Raw genomic sequence first — 26,402 nt, forward strand, 5'->3', positions numbered from 1 at the left:
CAAACCAGCAACAAAGTGAAGTGCTGGTCGCGACCGAAAAAGAGTCCACATTTTATTATAGGAGAGTGTACATTTTATTAAAATAGTATTTATGATAACTGTCTGTTCAGTAATGGGAAATTATATATGCAGCTTCTGCTTTGGGAGAAGGAGATAATTATATACCAGATTAGTTGAAAATATATGGTAACCTTTTCTGTAGGCAAACCTGTAACGCCCAGTAATGGATACCACAAATCTTTGGCTATACAGTATCACCACAGATAGAACAATGAGAACATCTTTGGTATCACATTATCTGGTGTATAATTTGTAGCTCGGTTTCTCGATGCTTTAAAAAAAGAGGTTGATGTAAATCAGACTTCGTCCAGCTGACGGCGATAAACAATTGACTGATTCCATAAAATTATTGAAAAAGGCACGAGCAGTCGATGGTCGAGTACACACCCGCCAAATTCGAAGATGGATTTTAGTAGCTGTAGCTAACACACAATCGCGGAGTTTTGACATTAGTTATTGTGAATGGTTTGCTAGTAGCAAAGCTACCTGTCTGAAAATATTCAACATGAATACAAAGGGAAAGGGTACGTCACCTTAACATTCATATTTGCAAGTGATTTAAAAACAAATATTTTGGCGTTTGTTGGCTACCTAGCTACTTCCGTTAATATTATTCGCGAGCTAACGTTACCTAGCATGCATTTGCTGTATGAAGCTTAGACATCTGATTAAACTTGTTTCTGTTTAAACCAGTGTCTCTAGTTCCTTTATCAGCCTTGACTAACTAGCTAACTGTATGTCTTCTCTCTGTTACCAGAATCTGTCGATTGCTCAATGCAGCATCAACAAATAACCAACAGGTAATGTGGCTTAATAATGCTTATTTCTCGCAAGAGCTGGCTATTGTCTTCAATTTAATAATACAAACTCACTCTACACATACTGACACACGAGTTGCCCTGCCTCATTTGGCAATTTATACTGCCAGTACCTCTTGTTTGTCACGGCAATTCCATAAGAAGTTGGCAAGGGAGCAGAAACTGGCACCCTGTCTGTTGGTAAAGTGTATTAACCCTTGAATGTTCGTGTTCTGTAATGTAGTGGTGATAGTGACTCGATCAAAGTGTTTGTTCGGGTGAGACCTCTGACCCAGGGGACTGGCCTGACCACTGATGGAGACCAAGGCCTCTGTCTCACAGTCACCTCTCCCAACACCATTCGCCTGCACTCCAAGCCGGAGCCACGGACATTCACCTATGACCATGTTGCTGACATGGACATCACTCAGGTCAGTGTTGGTGGATAGATTATAGTTTAACTGTTGCTGTAACCTGGAGTAATTCACACATCAGTAGATAGAGGCTCAAATCAAACCAACTTAATTTTTCTTCCGTCTCCTCTCTGTGTAACAGGATTCTGTATTCTCCAGTGTGGCCAAGAACATTGTTGAGTCATGTATTAATGGATACAATGGCACCATTTTTGCCTAGTGAGTGGTTTTTCTTATTGTTTTACAGTTCATTCTTGTTCTATTAAGTGCTGTAATATCTCAGATGTTTTCCTATTACAGCGGACAAACTGGCTCTGGAAAAACATTCACAATGCTTGGTGAGTGCTGCATTGAATTATTTTGTTTTTCGTTGCACAGACACCTTCAAATCTTTGCAGTGCCTCTGTACTAAATGTTGTATGTGTGTGTGTTCTTTCCCTAGGTCCGTCTGATTTCGACAACTTTACTGATGACCAACGGGGAGTTATCCCTCGAAGTTTTGAGTACCTGTTTTTCCTCATCGACAGGGAGGTAGAAAGGGTGAGCAGAAAGTAACTGACATTGAAGTGATTTTGTTGTTTATCTGTTTTTTTTCTCTGATTGAGGATTTAATATGCATTGTTTTTCCTGACAGTCTGAGAATGCCAAAAGCTTCCTGTGCAAATGCTCCTTCATTGAGATCTACAACGAGCAGATCTATGACCTGCTGGACAGCGCCTCAGCCAGCCTGTTCCTCAGAGAGAACATCAAGAAGGGGGTGTTTGTGGAAGGGGCTGTAGAGAAGTTTGTCACTTCAGCTGCTGAAGCTTACCAGGTAGTAAATAATTAAATGTGATTGATTCAATGACTTGCTTTATACAATGCTTTGGTCATAGCATACATTAATTTATTGTGGAAGATTGATTTGACTGACATTGAGCTGTTTGCGTTGAACTTATCCCGCTTCCTCTCAGGTGCTGTCGATGGGCTGGCGTAATCGGCGCGTGGCCTCTACCTCCATGAACAGAGAGTCCTCGCGGTCCCATGCAGTCTTCACCATGACTCTGGAGTCCAAGGAGCCTGCTAAGGAGGTGGTGAACATTCGCACATCCCAGCTGAACTTGGTGGACCTGGCAGGGTCGGAGAGGCAGCGAGACACACACACAGAGGGTTCCAGACTCAAGGTGATGCTCCAGGACTACTGTCCACTGACTGAACAAACATTCACAACACTGCACACAACAAAGGCTACATTCCAACTTGTATGTGTTATTATATGCTGTGTACACTCATTTGTTATATTGTTATCACTCCTGACATATACCCCCTATCTTCTCTTCTAGGAGGCCAGCAGCATCAACCGCTCCCTCATGTGCCTGGGTCAGGTGATCATGGCGCTGGTGGATGTGTCTAATGGGAAGAGCCGGCATATCTGCTACAGGGACTCCAAACTCACCTTCTTGCTTCGGGTAAAAGACACTTTTGTCTAATTTGATTTAATACAAAAACAAAGCTCTTGCTTTCTTGATGTTCCTGATGTGTGCTAACAGAAAACCTTTTTCTGCAGGACTCTCTTGGAGGAAATGCTAAGACCTACATTATAGCCAATGTGCACCCAGGCTCTAAGTGCTTTGGGGAAACTCTATCCACCTTACAGTTTGCCCAGAGAGCCAAGTTGATCAAAAACAAGGTTAGTATGAAAAGTTTATTTTTATCACAATCAGTAATTGAATAGGCAAAAAAAAATATCCATATAAAGTGCTACTGATTGTAATACATATATTACAATCAGTAGTAATATAGTAGCGCTACTATATATATATCTATATATATATATATCTCTCTCTCTCTCTCTATCTATATATATATATATATCTCTTGTAGTTTAGTGAGCATCTCCTCGTGATTTCTGGTGCTTTCAGGCCATGATCAACGAAGACACGCAGGGGAATGTGAGGCAGCTTCAGACTGAGGTGAAGAAGCTGAAGGAGCAGCTAGCTCAGGCTCTCTTTGCCCAGACACACAGTGGGGGAGATATGGCCCCAGGAGGGCCCCAGATTCCCATTGGTAAGGTTACTATTCAGGTTCCCCTAAACATCTGACCTAGGCGTTTGTTACACTGGCTCACTCTAGTTGATTCTTACATGTGTGTGTATACTGTCAATTTTCCCCTGTAACATTCATTCTGGAAAGTGTTATTGTTTTTACACATTCATCTCCCCAGACCTCACTGAAGGCGGTCTTGATGCCTCATACAAGACACAGTTTTTAGAAGCTGTGCGTCTGTGGAAAAAGTGTGAAAACGACAAGCAGGTATAGCTTTCTGTACTTTGAAACAGATGACACAAGTCAATGTTGTGTCTGAATTAGAGGTTGACCAATTATGATTTTTCAACGACTGATTATTGGAGGACCAAAAAAAGCAGATACCGATTTATCTGACTTTGTGTGTGTGTGTGTGTGTACACACACACCTTAGCCAAAAGCATTTAAACTCAGTTTTTCACAATTCCTGACATTTTAATCAGAGTAATAATTCCCTGACTTAGGGCAGTTAGGATCACCACTTTATTTTAATCATGTGAAATGTCTGAATAATAGTAGTGATTTATTCACCTTTTTATTTCTTTCATCACATTCCCAGTGGGTCAGAAGTTTACATACACTCATTTGGTAGCATTGCCTTTAAATTGTTTAACTTGCGTCAACCGTTTTGGGTAGCTTCCACAAGCTTCCCACAATAAGTTGGGTGAATTTTTGCACATTCCTCCTGACAGAGCTGGTGTAACGGAGTCAAGTTTGTAGGCCTCCTCACTCGCACACGCTTTTTCAGTTCTGCCCACAAATTTTCTATAGGATTGAGGTCAAATCAAAGTTTATTTGTCACGTGTGCCAAATACAACACCTTAGTGAAATGCTTACTTACAGGCTCTAACCAATAGTGCAAAAAAGGTATTAGGTGAACAATGGGTAGGTAAAGAAATAACACAACAGTAAAAAGACAGGCTATAAACAGTAGCGAGGCTACATACAGACACCCGTTCGTCAAGCTGATTGAGGTAGTATGTACATGTACAGTGCCTTGCGAAAGTATTCGGCCCCCTTGAACTTTGCGACCTTTTGCCACATTTCAGGCTTCAAACATAAAGATATAAAACTGTATTTTTTTGTGAAGAATCAACAACAAGTGGGACACAATCATGAAGTGGAACGACATTTATTGGATATTTCAAACTTTTTTAACAAATCAAAAACTGAAAAATTGGGCTTGCAAAATTATTCAGCCCCTTTACTTTCAGTGCAGCAAACTCTCTCCAGAAGTTCAGTGAGGATCTCTGAATGATCCAATGTTGACCTAAATGACTAATGATGATAAATACAATCCACCTGTGTGTAATCAAGTCTCCGTATAAATGCACCTGCACTGTGATAGTCTCAGAGGTCCGTTAAAAGCGCAGAGAGCATCATGAAGAACAAGGAACACACCAGGCAGGTCCGAGATACTGTTGTGAAGAAGTTTAAAGCCGGATTTGGATACAAAAAGATTTCCCAAGCTTTAAACATCCCAAGGAGCACTGTGCAAGCGATAATATTGAAATGGAAGGAGTATCAGACCACTGCAAATCTACCAAGACCTGGCCGTCCCTCAACTTTCAGCTCATACAAGGAGAAGACTGATCAGAGATGCAGCCAAGAGGCCCATGATCACTCTGGATGAACTGCAGAGATCTACAGCTGAGGTGGGAGACTCTGTCCATAGGACAACAATCAGTCGTATATTGCACAAATCTGGCCTTTATGGAAGAGTGGCAAGAAGAAAGCCATTTCTTAAAGATATCCATAAAAAGTGTCATTTAAAGTTTGCCACAAGCCACCTGGGAGACACACCAAACATGTGGAAGAAGGTGCTCTGGTCAGATGAAACCAAAATTGAACTTTTTGGCAACAATGCAAAACGTTATGTTTGGCGTGAAAGCAACAAGGCTCATCCCTCTGAACACACCATCCCCACTGTCAAACATGGTGGTGGCAGCATCATGGTTTGGGCCTGCTTTTCTTCAGCAGGGACAGGGAAGATGGTTAAAATTGATGGGAAGATGGATGGAGCCAAATACAGGACCATTCTGGAAGAAAACCTGATGGAGTCTGCAAAAGACCTGAGACTGGGACGGAGATTTGTCTTCCAACAAGACAATGAGCCAAAACATAAAGCAAAATCTACAATGGAATGGTTCAAAAATAAACATATCCAGGTGTTAGAATGGCCAAGTCAAAGTCCAGACCTGAATCCAATCGAGAATCTGTGGAAAGAACTGAAAACTGCTGTTCACAAATGCTCTCCATCCAACCTCACTGAGCTCGAGCTGTTTTGCAAGGAGGAATGGGAAAAAATGTCAGTCTCTCGATGTGCAAAACTGAGAGACATACCCCAAGCGACTTACAGCTGTAATCGCAGAAAAAGGTGGCGCTACAAAGTATTAACTTAAGGGGGCTGAATAATTTTGCACGCCCAATTTTTCAGTTTTTGATTTGTTAAAAAAGTTTGAAATATCGTTCCACTTCATGATTGTGTCCCACTTGTTGTTGATTCTTCACAAAAAAATACAGTTTTATATCTTTATGTTTGAAGCCTGAAATGTGGCAAAAGGTCGCAAAGTTCAAGGGGGCCGAATACTTTCGCAAGGCACTGTAGATATATTTAAAGTGACTATGCATATATGATGAACAGAGAGTAGCAGTAGCGTAAAAGAGGTTGGTGGGTGGCGGGACACGATGCAGATAGCCCGGTTAGCCAATGTGCAGGAGCACTGGTTGTTCTCAGACACCCGTTAGTCAAGCCCAATTGAGGTCGTATGTACATGAATGTATAGTTAAAGTGACTATGCAAATATGACAAACAGTAGCATCAGCGTAAAAAGAGGGGTTGGGGGGGGGCACACAATGCAAATAGTCCGGGTAGTCATTTGATTACCTGTTCAGGAGTCTTATGACTTGGGGAAAAAACTGTTGAGAAGCCTTTTTGTCCTAGACTTGGCACTCCCGTACCGCTTGCCATGTGGTAGTAGAGAGAACAGTCTATGACTGGAGTAGCTGGGGTCTTTGACAATTTTTAGGGCCTTCCTCTGACTCCGCCTGGTATAGAGGTCATGGATGGCAGGCAGCTTAGCCCCAGTGATGTACTGGGCAGTACGCACTACCCTCTGTAGTGCCTTGCGGTCAGAGGCCGAGCAATTGCCGTACCAGGCAGTGATGCAACCATCAGATGCTGTAGAACCTTTTGAGGATCTCGGGGCCCATGCCAAATCTTTTTAGTTTCCTGAGGGGGAATAGGCTTTGCCATGCCTTCTTCACGGCTGTCTTGGTGTGTTTGGACAATTCTAGTTTGTTGATGTGGACACCAAGGCACTTGAAGCTCTCAACCTGCTCCACGACAGCCCCGTCGATGAGAATGTGGGCGTGCTCGGTCCTCCTTTTCCTGTAGTCCACAATCATCTCCTTAGTCTTGGTTACGTTGAGGGATAGGTTGTTATTCTGGCACCACCCGGACAGGTCTCTGACCTCCCTATAGGCTGTCTCGTCATTGTCGGTGATCAGGCCTACCACTGTTGTCGTCTGCAAACTTAATGATGGTGTTGGAGTCGTGCTTGGCCATGCAGTCGTGGGGGACCAGGGAGTACAGGAGGGAACTTAGCACGCACCCCTGGGGGGCTCCAGTGTTGAGGATCAGCTTGGCAGATGTGTTGCTACCTACCCTCACCACCTGGGGGCGGACCGTCAGGAAGTCCAGGATCCGGTTGCAGAGGGAGGTGTTTAGTCCCAGGATCCTTAGCTTGGTGATGAGCTTTGCGAGTACTATGGTGTTGACCGCTGATCTGTAGTCAATGAATAGCAATCTCACATAAGTGTTCCTTTTGTCCAGTTGGGAAGAGCAGTGTGGAGTTCAATAGAGATTGCATCATCTGTGGATCTGTTTGGGCGGTATGCAAATTGGAGTGGGTCTAGGGTTTCTGGGATAATGGTGTTGATGTGAGCCATTACCAACCTTTCAAAGCACTTCATGGCTACGGACGTGAGTGCTACGGGTCTGTAGTCATTTAGGCAGGTTGCCTTTGTGTTCTTGGGCACAGGGACTATGGTGGTCTGCTTGAAACATGTTGGTATTACAGACTCAAGCAGGGACATGTTGAAAATGTCAGTGAAGACACCTGCCAGTTGGTCAGCACATGCCTGGAGCACACGTCCTGGTAATCCATCTGGCCCCGCAGCCTTGTGTATGATGACCTGTTTAAAGGTCTTACTCACGTCGGCTACGGAGAGCATGATCACAGTCGTCTGGAACAGCTGAGGCATGCATGAGAGCATCAGTGTTGCTTGCCTCGACGCGAGCATAGAAGTGATTTAGCTCGTCTGGTAGGCTCGTCACTGGGCAGCTCCCGGCTGTGCTTCCCTTTGTAGTCTGTAATAGTTTGCAAGCTCTGGCACATAAGACAAGCATTGGGAGCTTTGTGATGGCCACTCTAATACCTTGACTTTATTCTCCTAAAGCCATAACTTTGGAAGTATGCATGGGGTCATTGTCCATTTGGAAGACCCATTTGCGATCAAGCTTTAACTTCCTGACTGATGTCTTGATGTTGGTTTTGGAGCAGTGGCTTCTTCCTTGCTGAGTTGCCTTGCAGGTTATGTCGATATAGGACCAGTTTTACTGTGGATATATATATACTTCTGTACCTGTTTCCTCGAGCATCTTCACAAGGTCCTTTGCTGCTGTTCTGGGATTGATTTGCACTTTCGCACCAAAGTACGTTCATCTCTAGGAGACAGAACGCGTCTCCTTCCTGAGCGGTATGACGGCTGCGTGGTCACATGGTGTTTATACTTGCGTACTATTGTTTGTACAGAGGAACGTGGTACCTTCAGGCGTTTAGAAATTGCTCCCAAGCATGAACCAGACTTGTGGAGGTCTACAATTGTTTTTCTGAAGTCTTGGCTGATTTCTTTTGATTTTCCCATGATGTCAAGCAAAAAGGCACTGAGTTTGAAGGTAGGCCTTGAAATACACCTTCAATTGACTCAAATGATGTCAATTAGCCTATCAAAAGCTTTTAAAGGCCTGACATCATTGTCTGGAATTTTTCAAGCTATTTAAAGGCACAGTCAACTTAGTGTATGTACACTTCTGACCCACTAGAATTGTGATACAGTGAAGTAATCTGTCTGTAAACAATTGTTGGAAAAATTACTTGTGTCATGCACACATGTCCTAACCGACTTGCGAAAACTATAGTTTGTTAACAAGAAATTTGTATAGTGGTTGAAAAACGACTTTTAATGACTCCAACCTAAATGTATGTAAACTTCTGACTTTGTGTGTGTATGACATTTACAACAATACTGAAAGAACACTTATTTTAACTTAATATAATACATCAATAAAATCTATTTAGTCTCAAATAATGAAACATGTTCAATTTGGTTTAAATAATGCAAAAACACAGTGTTTGAGAAGAAAGTAAAAGTGCAATATGTGCCATGTAAAAAAGCTAACGTTTAAGTTCCTTGCTCAGAACATGATAACATATGAAGCTGGTGGTTTAATATTCCCAGTTCTTCAATTTTCCGAGTTAAGAAGTTTTAAGTTGTAGTTATTATAGAAATTATGAGGCGTCAACGATTTCTCTCTATACCATTTGCATATCATATACCCTTGCATGTTCTAATAGGCACTTTACTATTGCCAGCCTAATCTCAGGAGTTGATAGGCTTGAAGTCATAAACAGCGCTGTGCTTCAAGCATTGCTAAGAGCTGCTGGAAAACGCAGTAAAGTGGTGTTTGAATGAATGCTTACAAGTGTGCTGCTGCCTACCACCGCTCAGTCAGACTGTTTTATCAAATATCAAATCATATACTTCATTATAATATAATAATCACACAGAAATACGAGCCTTTGGTCATATGGTCAAACCAAGAAACTATCATTTCGAAAACAAAACTTTTATTCTTTCAGTGAAATATGGAACCGTTCTGTATTTTATCAAACGGGTGGCATCCCTAAGTCTAAATATTGCTGTTACATTGCACAACCGTTAATGTTATGACATAATTATGTAAAATTCTGGAAAATTAGTTTGCAACGAGTCAGGCAGCCCAAACTGTTGCATATACCCTGACACTGCTTGCACTGAACGCAAGAGAAGTGACACAATTTCCCTAGTTAATATTGCCTGCTAACATTAATTTATTTGAACTAAATATGCAGGTTTTAAAAAATATATACTTCTCTGTATTGATTTTAAGAAAGGCATTGATTTTTATGGTTGTGCTTTTTTTCAGCAATGCGCTTTTTGTTAAATCCTCACCCGTTTGGCGACGTTGAAGTATGCTGTGATTCAACGATAAATTAACAGGCACCGCATTTATTTTCTGCAACGCAGGACAAGCTAGTTAACCTAGTAATATATTAACGACCATGTGTCGTTAACTAGTGATTATGTGAAGATTGTTTTTTTTTTTTATAAGATAAGTTTAATGTTAGCTAGCAACTTACCTTGGCTCCTTGCAGCCACAAGTTCCTTTTGACGCTGCACTCGCGTAACAGGTGGTCAGCCTACCACGCAGTTTCCTCGTGGATTGCAATGTAATCGGCCATAATTGGTGTCCAAAAATGCCGATTAACGATTGTTTTGAGAACTTGAAATCGGCCCTAATTAATCGGCCATGCCGATTTTAATAGGTCAACCTCTAATCTGAATATTGTTTGTTAGAGAGGGATGGTAGTTAATAGACATACTGTACATCCTCCCCTCCTTAGATGCTGCTCCAGAAGGTGGCTCAGCTTGAGGAGGCCTGGTCCCAGAAGGAGAAGTTCATTCACTCCAACCGCATGATTCTCAAGTTTAGAGAGGAACACATCTCTCGCCTGGAGAAGAGCCTAAAGGGTGGCCAGGGATTACTGTCTGACCCACAGAGCCAAGCCCTCGTCGACCAGCTCAAGGACGAGATTAAGATCCTTCGAGACCAGGTACAATATGTTACCCCGTTAAAGTACTGTTGACCCCAATCTGAATTGGTGACATTTTTTTCAACTCGCACTTTCACAAAACACTTCAGAAAATGAACAACCACATGTACAACTCCTTAATTTGATTGAATTTGGCATTTGTGGCTACTTCTCATTCCCTCTGTCCTACAGATTGCGCATCACCCAAAGATGACCCGGTATGCAGCAGAGAACTACAGCCTCCGGGAGGAGAACCGGCAGCTCCGCTCTCTTGAGTCTGTGAAGAGAGCTAAAGAGGCTGCAGGCCAAGCTGCTGCAGAGCTAGAGGAGGAATTCCAGAGGGCTCTAGAGACTGAGTGGTCTGATGGGGGTAAGCACAGGAGATGCACAAGTAATGAAGGGACTGCACATCATTGTGAAAGTAACGCATTGTAGCGCTGTACATTTTTGAATTATGCTTATCAAGTATGCTTGTAGTAATATGTTTGTATTATGCTTATTATTCTTGTTGTGATTATATTAGTGATGTAATTCATCAAAGCATGCAAGGGTTTTCAGTCAAGTGAATTTGACATTTCTCCACAGCTCAGCCGTCTTACTCCACTCCGGTAACTGCAGAAAACATTTCTGCCATATCCATGGAGAGGTTGAAGGCCCAGTTTCTCCAGAAACAGACGGAACTTACAGCCACCATCCAAGCCTTCGAAGAGTATAAGGAACTCACCAAGTAAGGAGGCTCTCTAGAGACATGCATGCTGTCATGATATTCAGTATGAACCCTTGACTTCATGGACAAAAACAAATTGTTGCATTTAATTGTAATTAGCTCTTGGATCTTGAAGTTTATTGGCACCATGTTTTTTGTTATAGGCCCATATTGTGCTTCAGAGGTTTAAGGATTGTTCCTTATGTTCCAGGAAACAGATGTCAGAGTTGGAATCAGAGAAGAGGTACCTGGATAAGTCCAACAAGCACCTGGAGAACATTCTGGAGGCCACAAAGGCTCACAAGAAACTGGAGGTTTCTCAGCTGAACAAGATCCACTTTGAAACTATCAAGGTGAGGGTATTTGCTTTATTTAGCAGCTCGCCGATGGCTCAATGCCCCTCGAGTGCTGTGCCTGAGCTACTATAGAGGGTCACGGTTGGGGTACCTCTAGATCCAAGACTTTGCTCAACCTTGGTTTAATTCTATGAAGATTGACTAATACTTTATTTCTCATGCTAATTTTATGTGACTGTTTGGTTCTCCAGATTCTCACCACCCCCACCAAGGCCTACAACCTGCGGACCCGCGTGGTGCCACTCTCCAGCCCCGACCACCTGAACGTGAACGGGAGAGGAGATGAAGATGTGGATGACATCCAGAGTGAGCAGCCTCCACCAGCTATGACTGAGATGGCCTGTGAGGCGCTGACTGAGGAGCTGCAACAGGTCCAGGTACAGCACCCGGGCCTCATCACTTATAAAACAGATAACGTAACGTTATACTTCTCATTCTCTTGGTGGAATCTACAAATCTATTTCCCTTTTGCTTGGCAGGAGCAAGCCAGTCAGGTGCAGACTCTGCTGGACCAGGAGGAGCTGAAGAGCATGAAGCTGCTGCAGCAGATTGTAAAGCTGGAGGAGCAGGTGACTGGGATGATAGAAGAGTTCAGCTGCAAGGATGAGGTAGGGAACTTCTGTCATGTTCTGGATATGTTATGTTAGTATTCTTATATTTTATTATTTCTTATTGTTGCATTGTCGAGAAGGAACCTGCAAATAAGAATTTCGTTGGATGGTGTATACCATGTGTATCCTGTACATTTGATTTAAAACTTGAAACTTTCATAACTATGTACAGATAAAGCTGAATACATTGCCTGAGGTGTTTCATTCCATGTGATATTCAAGCCCTGTCTTGAAGATAATAAAGTCATCCCTTGAGCTGTATTGGTGTACAGGTAATGACTATGACGCTATGGTAATTAATTCTTTATTTGCTTGTCCAGCTGCTCTCCACTGAGCGAAGTGGCTGGAACAGAGAACAGCTGAGCCTGCAGGAGACTATTAGCAACCTGGAGCAGAACCTACAGGCAGAGAGAAGGTCCAGGGAGGGTAATAACCAATCACACACTTTACCAAGTTTATACTGAGTTACCCAGGGTTCTCTGGCGATAGTAGTCGAAGACTGTATGCATCCACTATGGCCAGAACTGTAATACTCAATTGTGTTACTAGTGTTAGACTAAAGAAACCCCTACTTCACCACCCAGGCACCCACTGTTAAAACCATAATGTACCAATAATTGAGTCGGAGGACAGGAGGGTTTGTCTTTTTCCTGGGTATTATATGGTTATCAAAACGATCCAATCTCTTTTGTAGTTCTGAAGAGCGAGGTGCATGACCTGCGCCTGGTGCTGCAGTCCTCTGATAGGGAGCTGGCTGCTGTGAAGAAGGAGCTGTGTGAGGGCCAGAGTGAACAGCAGAAGGAGACGTCACACCTCTCTAGCAGCCTGATCAGCACTCAGCTACAGCTCCAAGAAGTCCAGTATGTATGCATGGCTACAGCTGTCTTGTTGTTTCGTGTGTGTCGGATGAGATTTCCTCCGTTTGATGGAAACCCTGCGAACTCAATGTCACCATAGTAGTTAGCAGACTCTCCATCTCCTCCCCCTCACATGTTTTCCCTCTCTCCCTCAGGCGGGAGTGGGAGCAGCTCCTAGAGCAGCAGCGGTCCCTGCAGGATGCCTTTGACCAGCTCCAGGCAGAGGCCAAGTTTGATGCAGACCAGTCCAGGCAGCAGCTAGAGGAGAAACGGCAGGAGGTCACAGCTCAGCAGGCCCAAATCACGGTCAGTCAGCCTCTCTTTAAATCAACCAAGCACTGCTTATCTGTTAAGGACATTCAGAACATGTCTCTCATTTGTATTAAATTACAGTTAAACGTTTGAGGGTTTTGTGTGATTACTTTTTCTTGATGAATATGTTGCTTGCGTTGTAGGAATTGACAAACGCTCTGCAGTCTGAAAGAGAACACACCAGTAATCTGACCTCCCAGTTGAAAGAGGATAAAGAGAGCACTTTAGAGTGAGTTGTATAAAGGATTGTTTTCGATTTGTGGATGATGAGACCTCCTTGAAGTGTATTTGAAATGTTATGTTGACATGTCATTTGTTTCTCCCCAGAGAGCTTGTTCAGACAATGGAGCAGAATGCAGTGCTAAGGAAGCAAGTGTCTGACCTGACTACACAAAGCCAACAACAGGTCTGTTTTTCATCGTTAGTGTTTCGTGTTTACATGGTTGGGTATTATAGAAGTTTTATATTTTTTTTCTTAGAAATTGCTATCAACAGTATGTTTAGTTGAACACTCTTTGCCATATTGAATCTCCAATCAACTGTAATTGACCCTCTCCGTTTGTATTTTACTTTGAAAGGCTTCTAATATGGAAAGCCTTAAACAAAATCTGGCAGCTGCCAATGGGACCATAACCAGTCTTGAGCAAAAGATTGCACAAGACAAAGTAAGTCTGCTCACTTAAATGACCTGCCATGAATTATTATTATTTTGGATTATAGGATGGATATGATGTCTCTTGTGTTTGACAGGAGTTTGTGCTGGAGCTGATAAACCAGACCAGGGACCTCCGCAGTGAGCTGGGTGAAAAGGACCAGTGCCTCGCCATGTTGTCTGGAGATGTCAAAGACCTCACGGTACTGACTCAAGTAATTTGTTTATCTTTTAATGAATTATCATGTTTAACTTGTATTCTTCTCAATTCTTACTGTATTTTATCAATGTGTTTTAGTTTTGGCCTGTTTTGTTCTGACAGGCTAAGTACAGTGCTGCTTGCTCTGAGAGAGAGGAGATCAAGGAACACAACAACAGGATGCAAGCAGAGCTCCTGGACCTGAGAGAAGTAGCAGAAAGGAAGGTAGCTTCTAATCTGATAGAGGTAAGACTTGGAGTTCATTTTAAATTAACAATATGGCCACTTGAGCTTTGGTACGATAACATGTGCCTGAAATCCATCATTATGACGATGTCTGGATGGATGTTTGTCCTCAGGTAGAGGTGCTTCAGGAGGAGGTGGTCTATGCCACTGAGGAGGTGGAGCGACTCACCAAGGTGTTAGATGAGCAGGCAGGTCTTCTCCAAGCTTCACAGGATCAGACTGCTCAGAAGGAGGCTATCATCCAAACTCTCCAGGAGAAGGTAACAGACCTATTTCTATACATATACAAAGAGCCACTGAAAATGAATCAAGGGCTACAGTAGCATGGAAAATGGTAGAATTGAGACCAGACAAAATTGATTTAATCTCTACTTTACGCATGGGATTTTCCCTGCCTGCTTTTCACCAGTTAAAACAACAGCAAGAAGCGGTTGAGAGGACTGTCCGAGGCGAGAGTGCCAATCGTATTCCACAGTCATCCGTCACCCCTAAAGTGCTGCCACAGGTAACGGATACTTGTGTCTGAGGGTTTTCCCTCCTGTATGCATTACCAGGAAGGAACTCTGTCTGATCAAGAGAGGGTTAGCTAATCTTATTGATTTCTCAGACACCTCACACCCCCCGGAGCTTCAACACTGATCTGAGCCAGGTGCTGGAGTGCCAGGAGAGGGAGCTGGAGAACCGACGCTCCTCCATGTTGACTATGGAAGTGCTCCTCACTGAGCTCAACTCGGAAAGGGCCGCCAAGAACGAGGAGATCCAGAGGCTCAAGGTGTTGTTTTTTGTTTGTTTGCGGGATGTCATGATGAATGCTAAACATCCAATCTTGAGACACTTATTTAACACATTGATATAACGCATATGGCATCTAATAAGTCTGTTGATTTCCGACAGGGTCAGCTGAATGAGAAGGAAATTATGCGAATGGAGATCCAAGTTCTTCTTGACCAGTTCTACACCAAGCAGAACCAACTGGCTCAGAATGAAAACACAAATTGGTTAGTCCATTCAAAATCTCTTATTTTCACCAATTACAGTGCCTTGCGAAAGTATTCAGCCCCCTTGAACTTTGCGACCTTTTGCCACATTTCAGGCTTCAAACATAAAGATATAAAACTGTATTTTTTTGTGAAGAATCAACAACAAGTGGGACACAATCATGAAGTGGAACGACATTTATTGGATATTTCAAACTTTTTTAACAAATCAAAAACTGAAAATTGGGCGTGCAAAATTATTCAGCCCCTTTACTTTCAGTGCAGCAAACTCTCTCCAGAAGTTCAGTGAGGATCTCTGAATGATCCAATGTTGACCTAAATGACTAATGATGATAAATACAATCCACCTGTGTGTAATCAAGTCTCCGTATAAATGCACCTGCACTGTGATAGTCTCAGAGGTCCGTTAAAAGCGCAGAGAGCATCATGAAGAACAAGGAACACACCAGGCAGGTCCGAGATACTGTTGTGAAGAAGTTTAAAGCCGGATTTGGATACAAAAAGATTTCCCAAGCTTTAAACATCCCAAGGAGCACTGTGCAAGCGATAATATTGAAATGGAAGGAGTATCAGACCACTGCAAATCTACCAAGACCTGGCCGTCCCTCTAAACTTTCAGCTCATACAAGGAGAAGACTGATCAGAGATGCAGCCAAGAGGCCCATGATCACTCTGGATGAACTGCAGAGATCTACAGCTGAGGTGGGAGACTCTGTCCATAGGACAACAATCAGTCGTATATTGCACAAATCTGGCCTTTATGGAAGAGTGGCAAGAAGAAAGCCATTTCTTAAAGATATCCATAAAAAATGTTTAAAAGTTTGCCACAAGCCACCTGGGAGACACACCAAACATGTGGAAGAAGGTGCTCTGGTCAGATGAAACCAAAATGGAACTTTTTGGCAACAATGCAAAACGTTATGTTTGGCGTAAAAGCAACACAGCTGAACACACTATCCTCACTGTCAAACATGGTGGTGGCAGCATCATGGTTTGGGCCTGCTTTTCTTCAGCAGGGACAGGGAAGATGGTTAAAATTGATGGGAAGATGGATGGAGCCAAATACAGGACCATTCTGGAAGAAAACCTGATGGAGTCTGCAAAAGACCTGAGACTGGGACGGAGATTTGTCTTCCAACAAGACAATGATCCAAAACATAAAGCAAAATCTACAATGGAATGGTTCAAAAATAAACATATCCAGGTGTTAGAATGGCCAAGTCAAAGTCCAGACCTGAATCCAATTGAGAATCTGTGGAAAGAACTGAAAACTGCTGTTCACAAATGCTCTCCATCCAACCTCACTGAGCTCGAGCTGTTTTGCAAGGAGGAATGGGAAAAAAATTCAGTCTCTCGATGTGCAAAACTGATAGACATACCCCAAGCGACTTACAGCTGTAATCGCAGCAAAAGGTGGCGCTACAAAGTATTAACTTAAGGGGGATGAATAATTTTGCACGCCCAATTTCAGTTTTTGATTTGTTAAAGTTTGAAATATCCAATAAATGTCGTTCCACTTCATGATTGTGTCCCACTTGTTGTTGCTTCTTCACAAAAAAATAGTTTTATATCTTTGTTTGAAGCCTGAAATGTGGCAAAAGGTCGTGAAGTTCAAGGGGGCCGAATACTTTCGCAAGGCACTGTAATTTTTGCAATCCAAGTGTTATCAGACAGTTGATTTTTTCAAGTGTTTGATGGATATATATTAATTGACAGTGAAGTTGTAAATGAGGCCATTCATCAGAATGTCTCGAGGGAGCTGCAGGAGGAGAGGCGTGAAAAGGTGTGTATCAATCACTCATCTCTCCTGTTCACCTGAATTTTAGTTTTTGTAAACAGAAAATGCCATTGTTTGCAGAAGGTGGTTTTTCATATTGCCTCATTCCTTTCATTTTCAGAGCACAGTAATACAGAGGCTCACTGAAGCTCAGGAAAGGTATGCAAATAGAATGTGTGAGAGAACAAAGTATGTTATGTGTAATCTACATGTGTATGCAAATACACTTTCTCTAATATGCATTTGTTAAAGTTTGACATCTGTTTTTGTTTGTTTCTGGTTTTGATTAGACTGCAGAGTCAGGAATCCCTACTGGCCCAGTCTCACATCTGTGTCCAGGAGCTGACTAACGAGCTGAGGAATCGCTGCCTGGAGCTCAGAGAGCTGAGCACTAAGGAGCACGACAAGGAGAGACTGCTTCAGGTGAGAACGGCATCAGGGTCTGAAGGGGTTCTGGTTATTGTAATTTTGAATAGACACAATTATTAATTTTATTTGAGCAGGCAGGTCAATCAAGATCAAATTCTTATTTAAATAAATACATGTAATTTATATGGAATGCAGAAAATAGCAACTTTCACTAGTTGACAGGCTGGATCATTTTATGGGAGACATCGATCTCCATGCTCCTCCAGACAGCAATGATATCAGGAGCTGTCCTAGTCCATGATTAGTTTTAGGAGGGTCCTTCTGTACTGAATCTAGTTAATATATGGACATTGTTTTAGTGTGAAGGTGGGAAATGTCTGTATCTGCCTGACTGTCCCCTATAGGAAGTGGAGGTTCTTCGGAAGCAGGTTGACCACTTGTCTGAGGAGAACGGCAAGCTTGTGGGCCATAAGAACCATAAGCAGAGGATTGAGTACCTGGTTAAGCTAAAAAAGGAGAATACCAAACTTCAAGAGGTAATAATCATACAGTGCCTTGTGAAAGTATTCGGCCCCCTTGAACTTTGCAACCTTTTGCCACATTTCAGGCTTCAAACATAAAGATATAAAACTGTATTTTTTTTGTGAAGAATCAACAACAAGTGGGACACAATCATGAAGTGGAACGACATTTATTGGATATTTCAAACTTTTTTAACAAATCAAAACTGAAAAATTGGGCGTGCAAAATTATTCAGCCCCCTTAAGTTAATACTTTGTAGCGCCACCTTTTGCTGCGATTACAGCTGTAAGTCGCTTGGGGTATGTCTCTATCAGTTTTGCACATCGAGAGACTGACATTTTTTCCCATTCCTCCTTGCAAAACTGCTCGAGCTCAGTGAGTTGGATGGAGAGCATTTGTGAACAGCAGTTTTCAGTTCTTTCCACAGATTCTCAATTGGATTCAGGTCTGGACTTTGACTTGGCCATTCTAACACCTGGATATGTTTATTTTTGAACCATTCCATTGTAGATTTTGCTTTATGTTTTGGATCATTGTCTTGTTGGAAGACAAATCTCCGTCCCAGTCTCAGGTCTTTTGCAGACTCCATCAGGTTTTCTTCCAGAATGGTCCTGTATTTGGCTCCATCCATCTTCCCATCAATTTTAACCATCTTCCCTGTCCCTGCTGAAGAAAAGCAGGCCCAAACCATGATGCTGCCACCACCATGTTTGACAGTGGGGATGGTGTGTTCAGCTGTGTTGCTTTTACGCCAAACATAACGTTTTGCATTGTTGCCAAAAAGTTCAATTTTGGTTTCATCTGACCAGAGCACCTTCTTCCACATGTTTGGTGTGGCTTGTGGCAAACTTTAAACAACACTTTATGGATATCTTTAAGAAATGGCTTTCTTCTTGCCACTCTTCCATAAAGGCCAGATTTGTGCAATATACGACTGATTGTTCTCCTATGGACAGAGTCTCCCACCTCAGCTGTAGATCTCTGCAGTTCATCCAGAGTGATCATGGGCCTCTTGGCTGCATCTCTGATCAGTCTTCTCCTTGTATGAGCTGAAAGTTGAGGGACAGCCAGGTCTTGGTAGATTTGCAGTGGTCTGATACTCCTTCCATTTCAATATTATCGCTTGCACAGTGCTCCTTGGGATGTTTAAAGCTTGGGAAATCTTTTTGTATCCAAATCCGGCTTTAAACTTCTTCACAACAGTATCTCGGACCTGCCTGGTGTGTTCCTTGTTCTTCATGATGCTCTCTGCGCTTTTAACGGACCTCTGAGACTATCACAGTGCAGGTGCATTTATACGGAGACTTGATTACACACAGGTGGATTGTATTTATCATCATTAGTCATTTAGGTCAACATTGGATCATTCAGAGATCCTCACTGAACTTCTGGAGAGAGTTTGCTGCACTGAAAGTGAAGGGGCTGAATAATTTTGCACGCCCAATTTCAGTTTTTGATTTGTTAAAAAAGTTTGAAATATCCAATAAATGTCGTTCCACTTCATGATTGTGTCCCACTTGTTGTTGATTCTTCACAAAAAAAATACAGTTTTATATCTTTATGTTTGAAGCCTGAAATGTGGCAAAAGGTTGCAAAGTTCAAGGGGGCCGAATACTTTCGCAAGGCACTGTATTTAACATTTCATCACATGCCTGCATGGTGTACCACAAGAAACTTGGCCTCGGCAGTGAAATACTGAGGGGCCATTTCACTGCATTAATAGACTATAATTAACCCAATTTTTATTTTATTTTTTTATTCAAGGAAAATGAAAAACTCAGATCGGAAATGAGTGTGCGAGAAAATGCATGAAGCATGGAGAGATTCTATTGGCCACTCAACATTTCTTGTTGACTGCGAACATGTCCCCCAAACAACCTTTTCCCATTTTGAGTTGACTGATAACCATGCTATTGTATCATCACATAGGATAAACAGGTCAATAAACAGGACATTCATTACCTGTTTCAAAAACTGATTCTCTCAAATGTATTTTAATATTTCTATATGAATATACTCCTATTTTTTTAAGGCTGGGCTGGCCAATACATTGTTTATTTTTACTGCAATATGAATAATTGCGGTAAGTATGCATCTCATTGGATCTTAGTATCCCATGATATTTCCACTATACCTCTGCAGGTTAAAACATGGGCTACTTGTTCTCACCTGCAGCCAGTGTAGCCCCCTAGGCCACGTTTAAATGGAGGCCATGCCACAGCGTCATCTGCATTTATATCTTACACTCGTTTATACGATATCATCCTTGTATTGTAATTCTTTTGATATACATTTTGGTCTATATCGCCCAGCCCTAGTGTTTAACACAGTGGCTACCAGAGATGCCACAATAGGGTAGTCACGTTGTTTAACAACTGAACTGCTGGTTTAAATATATTTCAAAACTGTAAATGGATGTTCTCTGTAGTAGAATAATAAGTAATACGGGTGAATTTAGTTTTTGTTACCATTTATCTTGTCTGTTGGAACAATGTGTGTCTTGTTTTACTTTTTCTATTAGTCTCATCTGGCTTTAGAATAAGTGGCAGGATCATGTCTTTGGACAGGGTGCAAATAATTTCCTGTTACTTTATGCTAAACTGTGTACTGCTTCTTTCTACCATTTCTACTCTTTGTAATATGTGTTAATGAGATGAATAAAGAAATCAAAGTGTATATTTACGTTTCTTGTGGTTTGCATTAGGAACACATTAAAGTATATCAGAGGTGTCAAACATGCAGGCTGTGGGGGTGAGGGACAAACTCCATATACTTCTGAAATGACTTGAACTAAATCGAAACTGAAGGAATTATAATCCTCAATATCCGAAAAGAAAGCTAGAGAGTCAGGGAGAATCAAATTCAACCTGGACTGAGGGTAGATGTACCAACGTTGGGTAGGTTAATTTCGAATTGTAATCCACTACTAATTATGTCAAATTGGGTAAAAGTTGAATTACTGATTAAACTAACGTAATCTGATTACATTCTGTTACTTTTAGATTAGTTCCCCTTTTTTATGATGCATTAGAAGACAAATGTATGTTACCTATTGATTTATCCTGCAATGTTAGATTACATAGCTGGCCATATGGATGTTACATTTTACTTTATGGGTTGGTTATGTAGGCTTCTAACCCATCACTTTCTACTACATATAATACAATTAAATTATATCTTTACATTAAAAACTAAAGTCTATCAGAATTCCACTCATTCCAATAAATATTATACCCCTTGATCTTCAAGAATAGGACTTGGAAATATGGATGTATAGATTAGTCATTGTTTTACCTGAGAATGACTCAAACTAAGGACTTATTAGCCAGCCCTACTGTTAATGATTTTGTTGTCATGGAGGACTGATTGGGCTCATTGATCCGAGTTGAAACATAAATGCTGCACTCATGGAATGGCATGCTTTGAGCACTAATGAAAAGTGCTATTTACATTGAAAAAATGAATGCCATATGCTACATTTGCCATAGGCCTATTGTTTACCTTTTTGTGGGTGACAATTTGATATCTTGATAATATGCAGCTGTTTAAAGGGCAAATCCACAGATTAAACAAAACGACCACCCCAACTCTGTTTTGGTAAAAAGCTGAGGGACAGGCCTGGAGAAATATAACCACTCAGATTAATAGACCGCTATGGGTACAAGGACTGACCATCCATGAAATAAACTTTTTTGTTTTAACCATGTTATGATTAACATTAACATTAACATTAACAATTAAACTTACATCTGGCAAATGTTTAACAACCATACCTGGTGCAAAAAGACTCCTTTATTATTAAGACACTATTCACAGTAATCTTAATTCACATTCTTGTGTTAATGTAAACAATGTTTACAAACTTTGGAGTAAAACTAGCTTATATTTGGGGTTCTCATGGAGTGGGACAGTTGAACTAAGATCATGAGGCAAATTAAATTCTTCAAGAAACATTGTACAGTTGAAGTTGGAAATTTACATGCACTTTAGCTAAATACATTTAAACTTAGTTTTTCACAATTCCTGACATTTAATCAGAGTAAAGATTCCCTGTCTTAGGTCAGTTAGGATCACCACTTTATTTTAAGAATGTGAAATGTCAGAATAATAGTAGAAATAATTATTTATTTCAGCTTTTATTTCTTTCATCACATTCCCAGTGGATCAGAAGTTTACATTATCTGATTAGTATTTGGTAGCATTGCCTTTAAATTGTTTAACTTGGGTAAAACGTTTTGGGTAGCCTTCCATAAGCTTCCCACAATAAATTGGGTGAATTTTGGCCCATTCCTCCTGACAGAGCTGGTGTAACTCAGTCAGGTTTGTAGGCCTCCTTGCACGCACACGCTTTTTCAGTTCTGCCCACATATTTTCTATAGGATTGAGGTCCGGGCTTTGTGATGGCCACTCCAATACCTTGACTTTGTTGTCCTTATTAAGCCATTTTGCCACAACTTTGGAAGTACGCTTGGGGTCATTGTCCATTTGGAAGACCCATTTGCGACCAAGCTTTAACTTCCTGACTGATGTCTTGAGATGTTGCTTCAATATATCCACATACTTTGCCTGCTTCATGATGCCATCTATTTTGTGAAATGCACCAGTCCCTCCTGCAGCCAAGCACCCCTACAACATGCTGCCACCCCCGTGCTTCACGGTTGGGATGGTGTTCTTCAGCTTGCAAGCCTCCCCCTATTTCCTCCAAACATAACAATGGTCATTATGGTCAAACAGTTCTATTTTTGTTTTATCAGATCAGAGGACATTTCTCCAAAAAGTACAATCTTTGTCCCCATGTGCGGTTGCAAACGGTAGTCTAGCTCTTTCATGGCGGTTTTGGAGCAGTGGCTTCTTCCTTGCCGAGCGGCCTTTCAGGTTATGTCGATATAGGACTCGTTTTACTGTGGATAGAGATAATTTTGTACCTGTTTCCTCCAGCGTCTTCACAAGGTCCTTTGCTGTTATTCTGGAATTGATTTGCACTTTTCACAACAAAGTACGTTCATCTCTAGGAGACAGAACGCGTCTCAGTCGGCTGTGTACCTCAGTGGGATATTTGGGTAGGGTAGTGACACTTACTACCCGGAGCTATAGCCTTTTTCCCCCTGTTAGGCTTAACGACGTGTTTCATTTTTGGAATAAGTTGGGCATGGTTATTTTGTTTGTTATTTTTGTGTGGTGTCTGGACTGAGCAGTTGTCTCGGGGGTACATCCGTGGCTTGGGGGAATCTGCCAGCGTGCTGGGTGGTTTATTTCCTTGCCAGCGGGCTACAGTGCATAATTCCCCACCGCAAATCTGCACGAAGACTAGGGTTGAGTTACTGTATGTTTTGGGGAAGCTCCATATATATCTCATCTCTCTTCTGTGGTGCCCAGTGTGATTGTCACTTCTCTTGTGGTCTGGTCAGGTGTGTTCAGCAGAGAGGAAGAGCGAGATAAAAAAAAATATATATATTTACTTTTGGCTATGGAGTTCCTTCGCTTTCCATCAGGGGAACTGATAGAATTATGTACTAAAGAACATCTGTTGAAGATTGCTGAACACTACAAGGTTGAAATTAGGTTGAAATTATTAGGTTAATATTGAAGGCCAATCTGATGGAGAGTGGTATTCTTGAAGTTACCACTGGGGCAACCTCTGCCGTAACATTACAATGGCCGCTCCATGTTAGTCTTCTTTTTGAACAGCAGTAAGAACTGCTTCTGTTACAGCTAGAACATGATTGTGAGAAGCTAAAGCATGATCGTGAGAAGCTAGAGGATGACCGTGCAAAATATGAAAAATAATTGCCATTTGAACAGGATTTGGAGCGTGCTGATCGAGTAAAGTATGAAAAGGAATTGGAATTTAAACAGGATTTGGAGCGTGCTAAAATCAAGCTGCAAAAGAGCGGCTAGAGCCGGTTAGGGAAGGAAAGCTCTCAGGGAAGAGTTTGCTCTGGGAAGGTGACCCAGATTTAGCCACATTTGATATGGTTGGGAACTTACAGTTGTTGCCTAAATTTAATGAGAAGGACCCTGAGACATTCTTTTTGTTGTTTGAGCGTGTTGCTGACGCCAGGAGTTGGCCTGATTCTGACCGCACTTTAATGTTGCAGTTTGTGTTGACTGGTAAAGCGCAGGAAGCATATTCAGCTCTTAGTGTAGCCGACAGTGTCAGTTATGACAAGGTTAAAATGGCTGTGTTACAGATTTACGAATTGGTCCCTGATGCTTACCGCCAACAATTTACAACTTTAAAAAGGGATAATAAACAGAATCATGTTGAGTTTGCGCGAGAGTTATCTTCACAGTTAAATCGCTGGTATTCCGCCTCTGCAGTTATGACTTTCCAAGGGCTATGTGATCTGATTATGCTAAAGCAATTTAAGGACACAATTCTTGATCAAATAGCCACTTACATTAACGAATGAAAAGTAAAGACTGTTGCTGAAGCTGCGGTTTTGGCAGACGAGTATGTTTTGACTCACAAGAGTGTCTTTGCAGAGAGTGAATGGGGGCGTTCGGAGAGATTTGGGCCTCGCTCACCGAGATACTTTGGTTCACAGGCAGAGTTTCATTCAACTAGGGTTGAGCCTGAATCCTGTGGTAAAGCTGACTTTGGTCAAGAGTGTCACTACTGTCAAGGTCCGGGTCAATGGAAAAACGAATGTCCGTTTCTCAGGGCTAGGGGTAAATTCAGTATGTGTGCTTACGTTAAATCTAAGCCTATTTGCGTTAGCTGCGCCTATTCCACATCAGTCCACTCCTGACACATTGTCTCATGCCCAGGGGCATGGGAAAGTCCATATTCTCCCAGACTATTTACCTTTCATTACGGACGGTTTTGTGTCTATGTTAAGAAGTAAGGACCTAGTGCCAGTGAAGATCCTGAGAGACACAGGTGCCTCTGAATCATTTGTGTTAGAGTCTGTGTTACCCTCCTCTGTTGAGACTGATTCAGGGAATAGTGTTCTAATTAGGGGAATAGGTTTGAACACTGTCTGTTCCATTGCATAAACTGATGTTGATTGTGGACTGGTGAAAGGTGAGGTTGTTGTTTGAGTGCATCCTTCGTTGCCTATTGAAGGTGTCGACGTTATCCTTGGGAATAACTTGGCTGGTGAGCGTGTATGGCCTGTTGTGTTTCCATCTAAAGTGGTTTCCTCTAAACCGTCATTTGTAGGGATTCCTGATGGGTGTGCAGAGTTTCCCAGAGGTGTTCTCTGCGTGTGCAGTGACGCGTTCTATGAGCCGTGGCGACCTGGTCACTGCGCCGGGAACCGAGAATGCCATAAAGAAATCTGTCACTACTTTCCCTGTTATCCCGTTATCTGTACCCCGCTCCGATCTAATCAAGGCGCAACGGGCTGACCCCACATTAGAAGAGTTGCGTGACCAAATTGTGCCTGTGGAACAGTTGGGAGATGTCACCCATGACTATTGTCGTACAAATTTCCTGTATTACCAAATCATCAGAGAGCAAACCACACACAAGTCAGAGTTATCATAAAGTCCATCTTTAATTATATGAGCTTCACCATAGCCTTGTGACTCTCAGATCAATTCAGTGTCTATAAATGAATTCTCTGAGAGTGCTTACAAAACAGTCCTTAGTATCATTTATACCCAAGACACACCCATCTAAACTCACATGACAAATAACAGATCTTAGGAACATTGCACAAAGAACCCTTTACTTGAAAAAAGAGTATCCCATAATTTATAGCATTAGCTATAAATTATTGTTCAGTTTGGTCTCCTAAACGAAGTTCTTATCTCGTTCTTGGAACCACTTAGGACCAAAACATTACCTCATCCAATGGCATATATCAATTGTTAATCCTAGATACCTCCATCTCAAATGCAACCCCTCCTGGACAAGCTCACGGAGACAGTGAGCCTCATAGGTCATATACTAAATCAAGATAAGTGCAACCTCAGAGGGGACATGTAATAGTTACAGACACATTCCCATAAGAAGACAAGCCTCTTCCCTCTCTGGGCCCCAAGTAACTGAGCCCTAGCAGAGAAGGGATAACTGCAAACTGCCAACAGTATTATTCAAAAAGATGACATTCTAATGACATATCTCACATAAGCATTATTTTGTAAATAAAACATCTTATTTATCAATGTTACCTAACTAATTCTGATTCTGCCACAACACTATTTTATCCAAGAGGATGTCCTGATGAGAAAGTGGGTGTCTCATGGTAGTTGTTTTCTGGGGGAGGCGATTAGTCAGGTTGTTGTACCAGTTAAGCTTTGTGAGTTGATGTTGACAACTTCCCACAATGACATTGCTGGATATATGGGTGTGAGGACCTACAATTGCATATTAAGACATTTATTTTGGCCTAAGTTAAGGAGGGATGTTTCTGAATTCATCAAAACTTGTCACACCTGTCAATTAACTGGTAAACCTAATCAAGCTATTAAGCCGGTACCACTGTTTCCTATTCCTGTACTCAGCCAACCTTTTGAGTATCTGATTATTGACTGTGTTGGTCCTCTGCCTCATTCTAAAAAGGGTAGTAGTTACCTGTTCACTGTGATGTGTCAGA

General features: G+C 41.9%; 1 protein-coding gene across 1 annotated transcript; it reads left to right on the forward strand.

The window, feature by feature from the left end:
- Window positions 1-21: 21 nt before the first annotated feature.
- kif15 (kinesin family member 15) lies at window positions 22-20,532 on the forward strand. Its single transcript, XM_021584947.2, has 35 exons — window positions 22-584; window positions 818-860; window positions 1,102-1,288; window positions 1,413-1,489; window positions 1,571-1,608; window positions 1,713-1,810; window positions 1,905-2,084; window positions 2,224-2,433; window positions 2,593-2,718; window positions 2,817-2,939; window positions 3,172-3,316; window positions 3,474-3,562; window positions 10,063-10,272; window positions 10,444-10,621; window positions 10,837-10,978; window positions 11,169-11,310; window positions 11,505-11,690; window positions 11,793-11,921; window positions 12,245-12,350; window positions 12,619-12,784; window positions 12,937-13,087; window positions 13,237-13,322; window positions 13,421-13,499; window positions 13,672-13,758; window positions 13,844-13,948; window positions 14,068-14,190; window positions 14,304-14,450; window positions 14,600-14,695; window positions 14,798-14,962; window positions 15,085-15,188; window positions 16,905-16,971; window positions 17,087-17,124; window positions 17,256-17,388; window positions 17,739-17,870; window positions 19,621-20,532. Exons 1-35 carry the CDS (start codon window positions 566-568, stop codon window positions 19,666-19,668), a joined length of 4,155 nt encoding a protein of 1,384 aa, XP_021440622.2. The 5' UTR covers window positions 22-565; the 3' UTR covers window positions 19,669-20,532.
- Window positions 20,533-26,402: the final 5,870 nt, after the last annotated feature.

Source organism: Oncorhynchus mykiss, chromosome 25 (assembly GCF_013265735.2).
Source record: "Oncorhynchus mykiss isolate Arlee chromosome 25, USDA_OmykA_1.1, whole genome shotgun sequence".
NCBI lineage: Eukaryota > Metazoa > Chordata > Actinopteri > Salmoniformes > Salmonidae > Oncorhynchus > Oncorhynchus mykiss.

Excerpts from the sequence above, each read along its gene's own strand:
- kif15 (XM_021584947.2), top strand. Across the intron at positions 1,490-1,570 it reads AATGGCACCATTTTTGCCTA|CGGACAAACTGGCTCTGGAA; the intron begins GTGAGTGGTTTT and ends TTCCTATTACAG. Across the intron at positions 14,191-14,303 it reads TAGCTTCTAATCTGATAGAG|GTAGAGGTGCTTCAGGAGGA; the intron begins GTAAGACTTGGA and ends GTTTGTCCTCAG.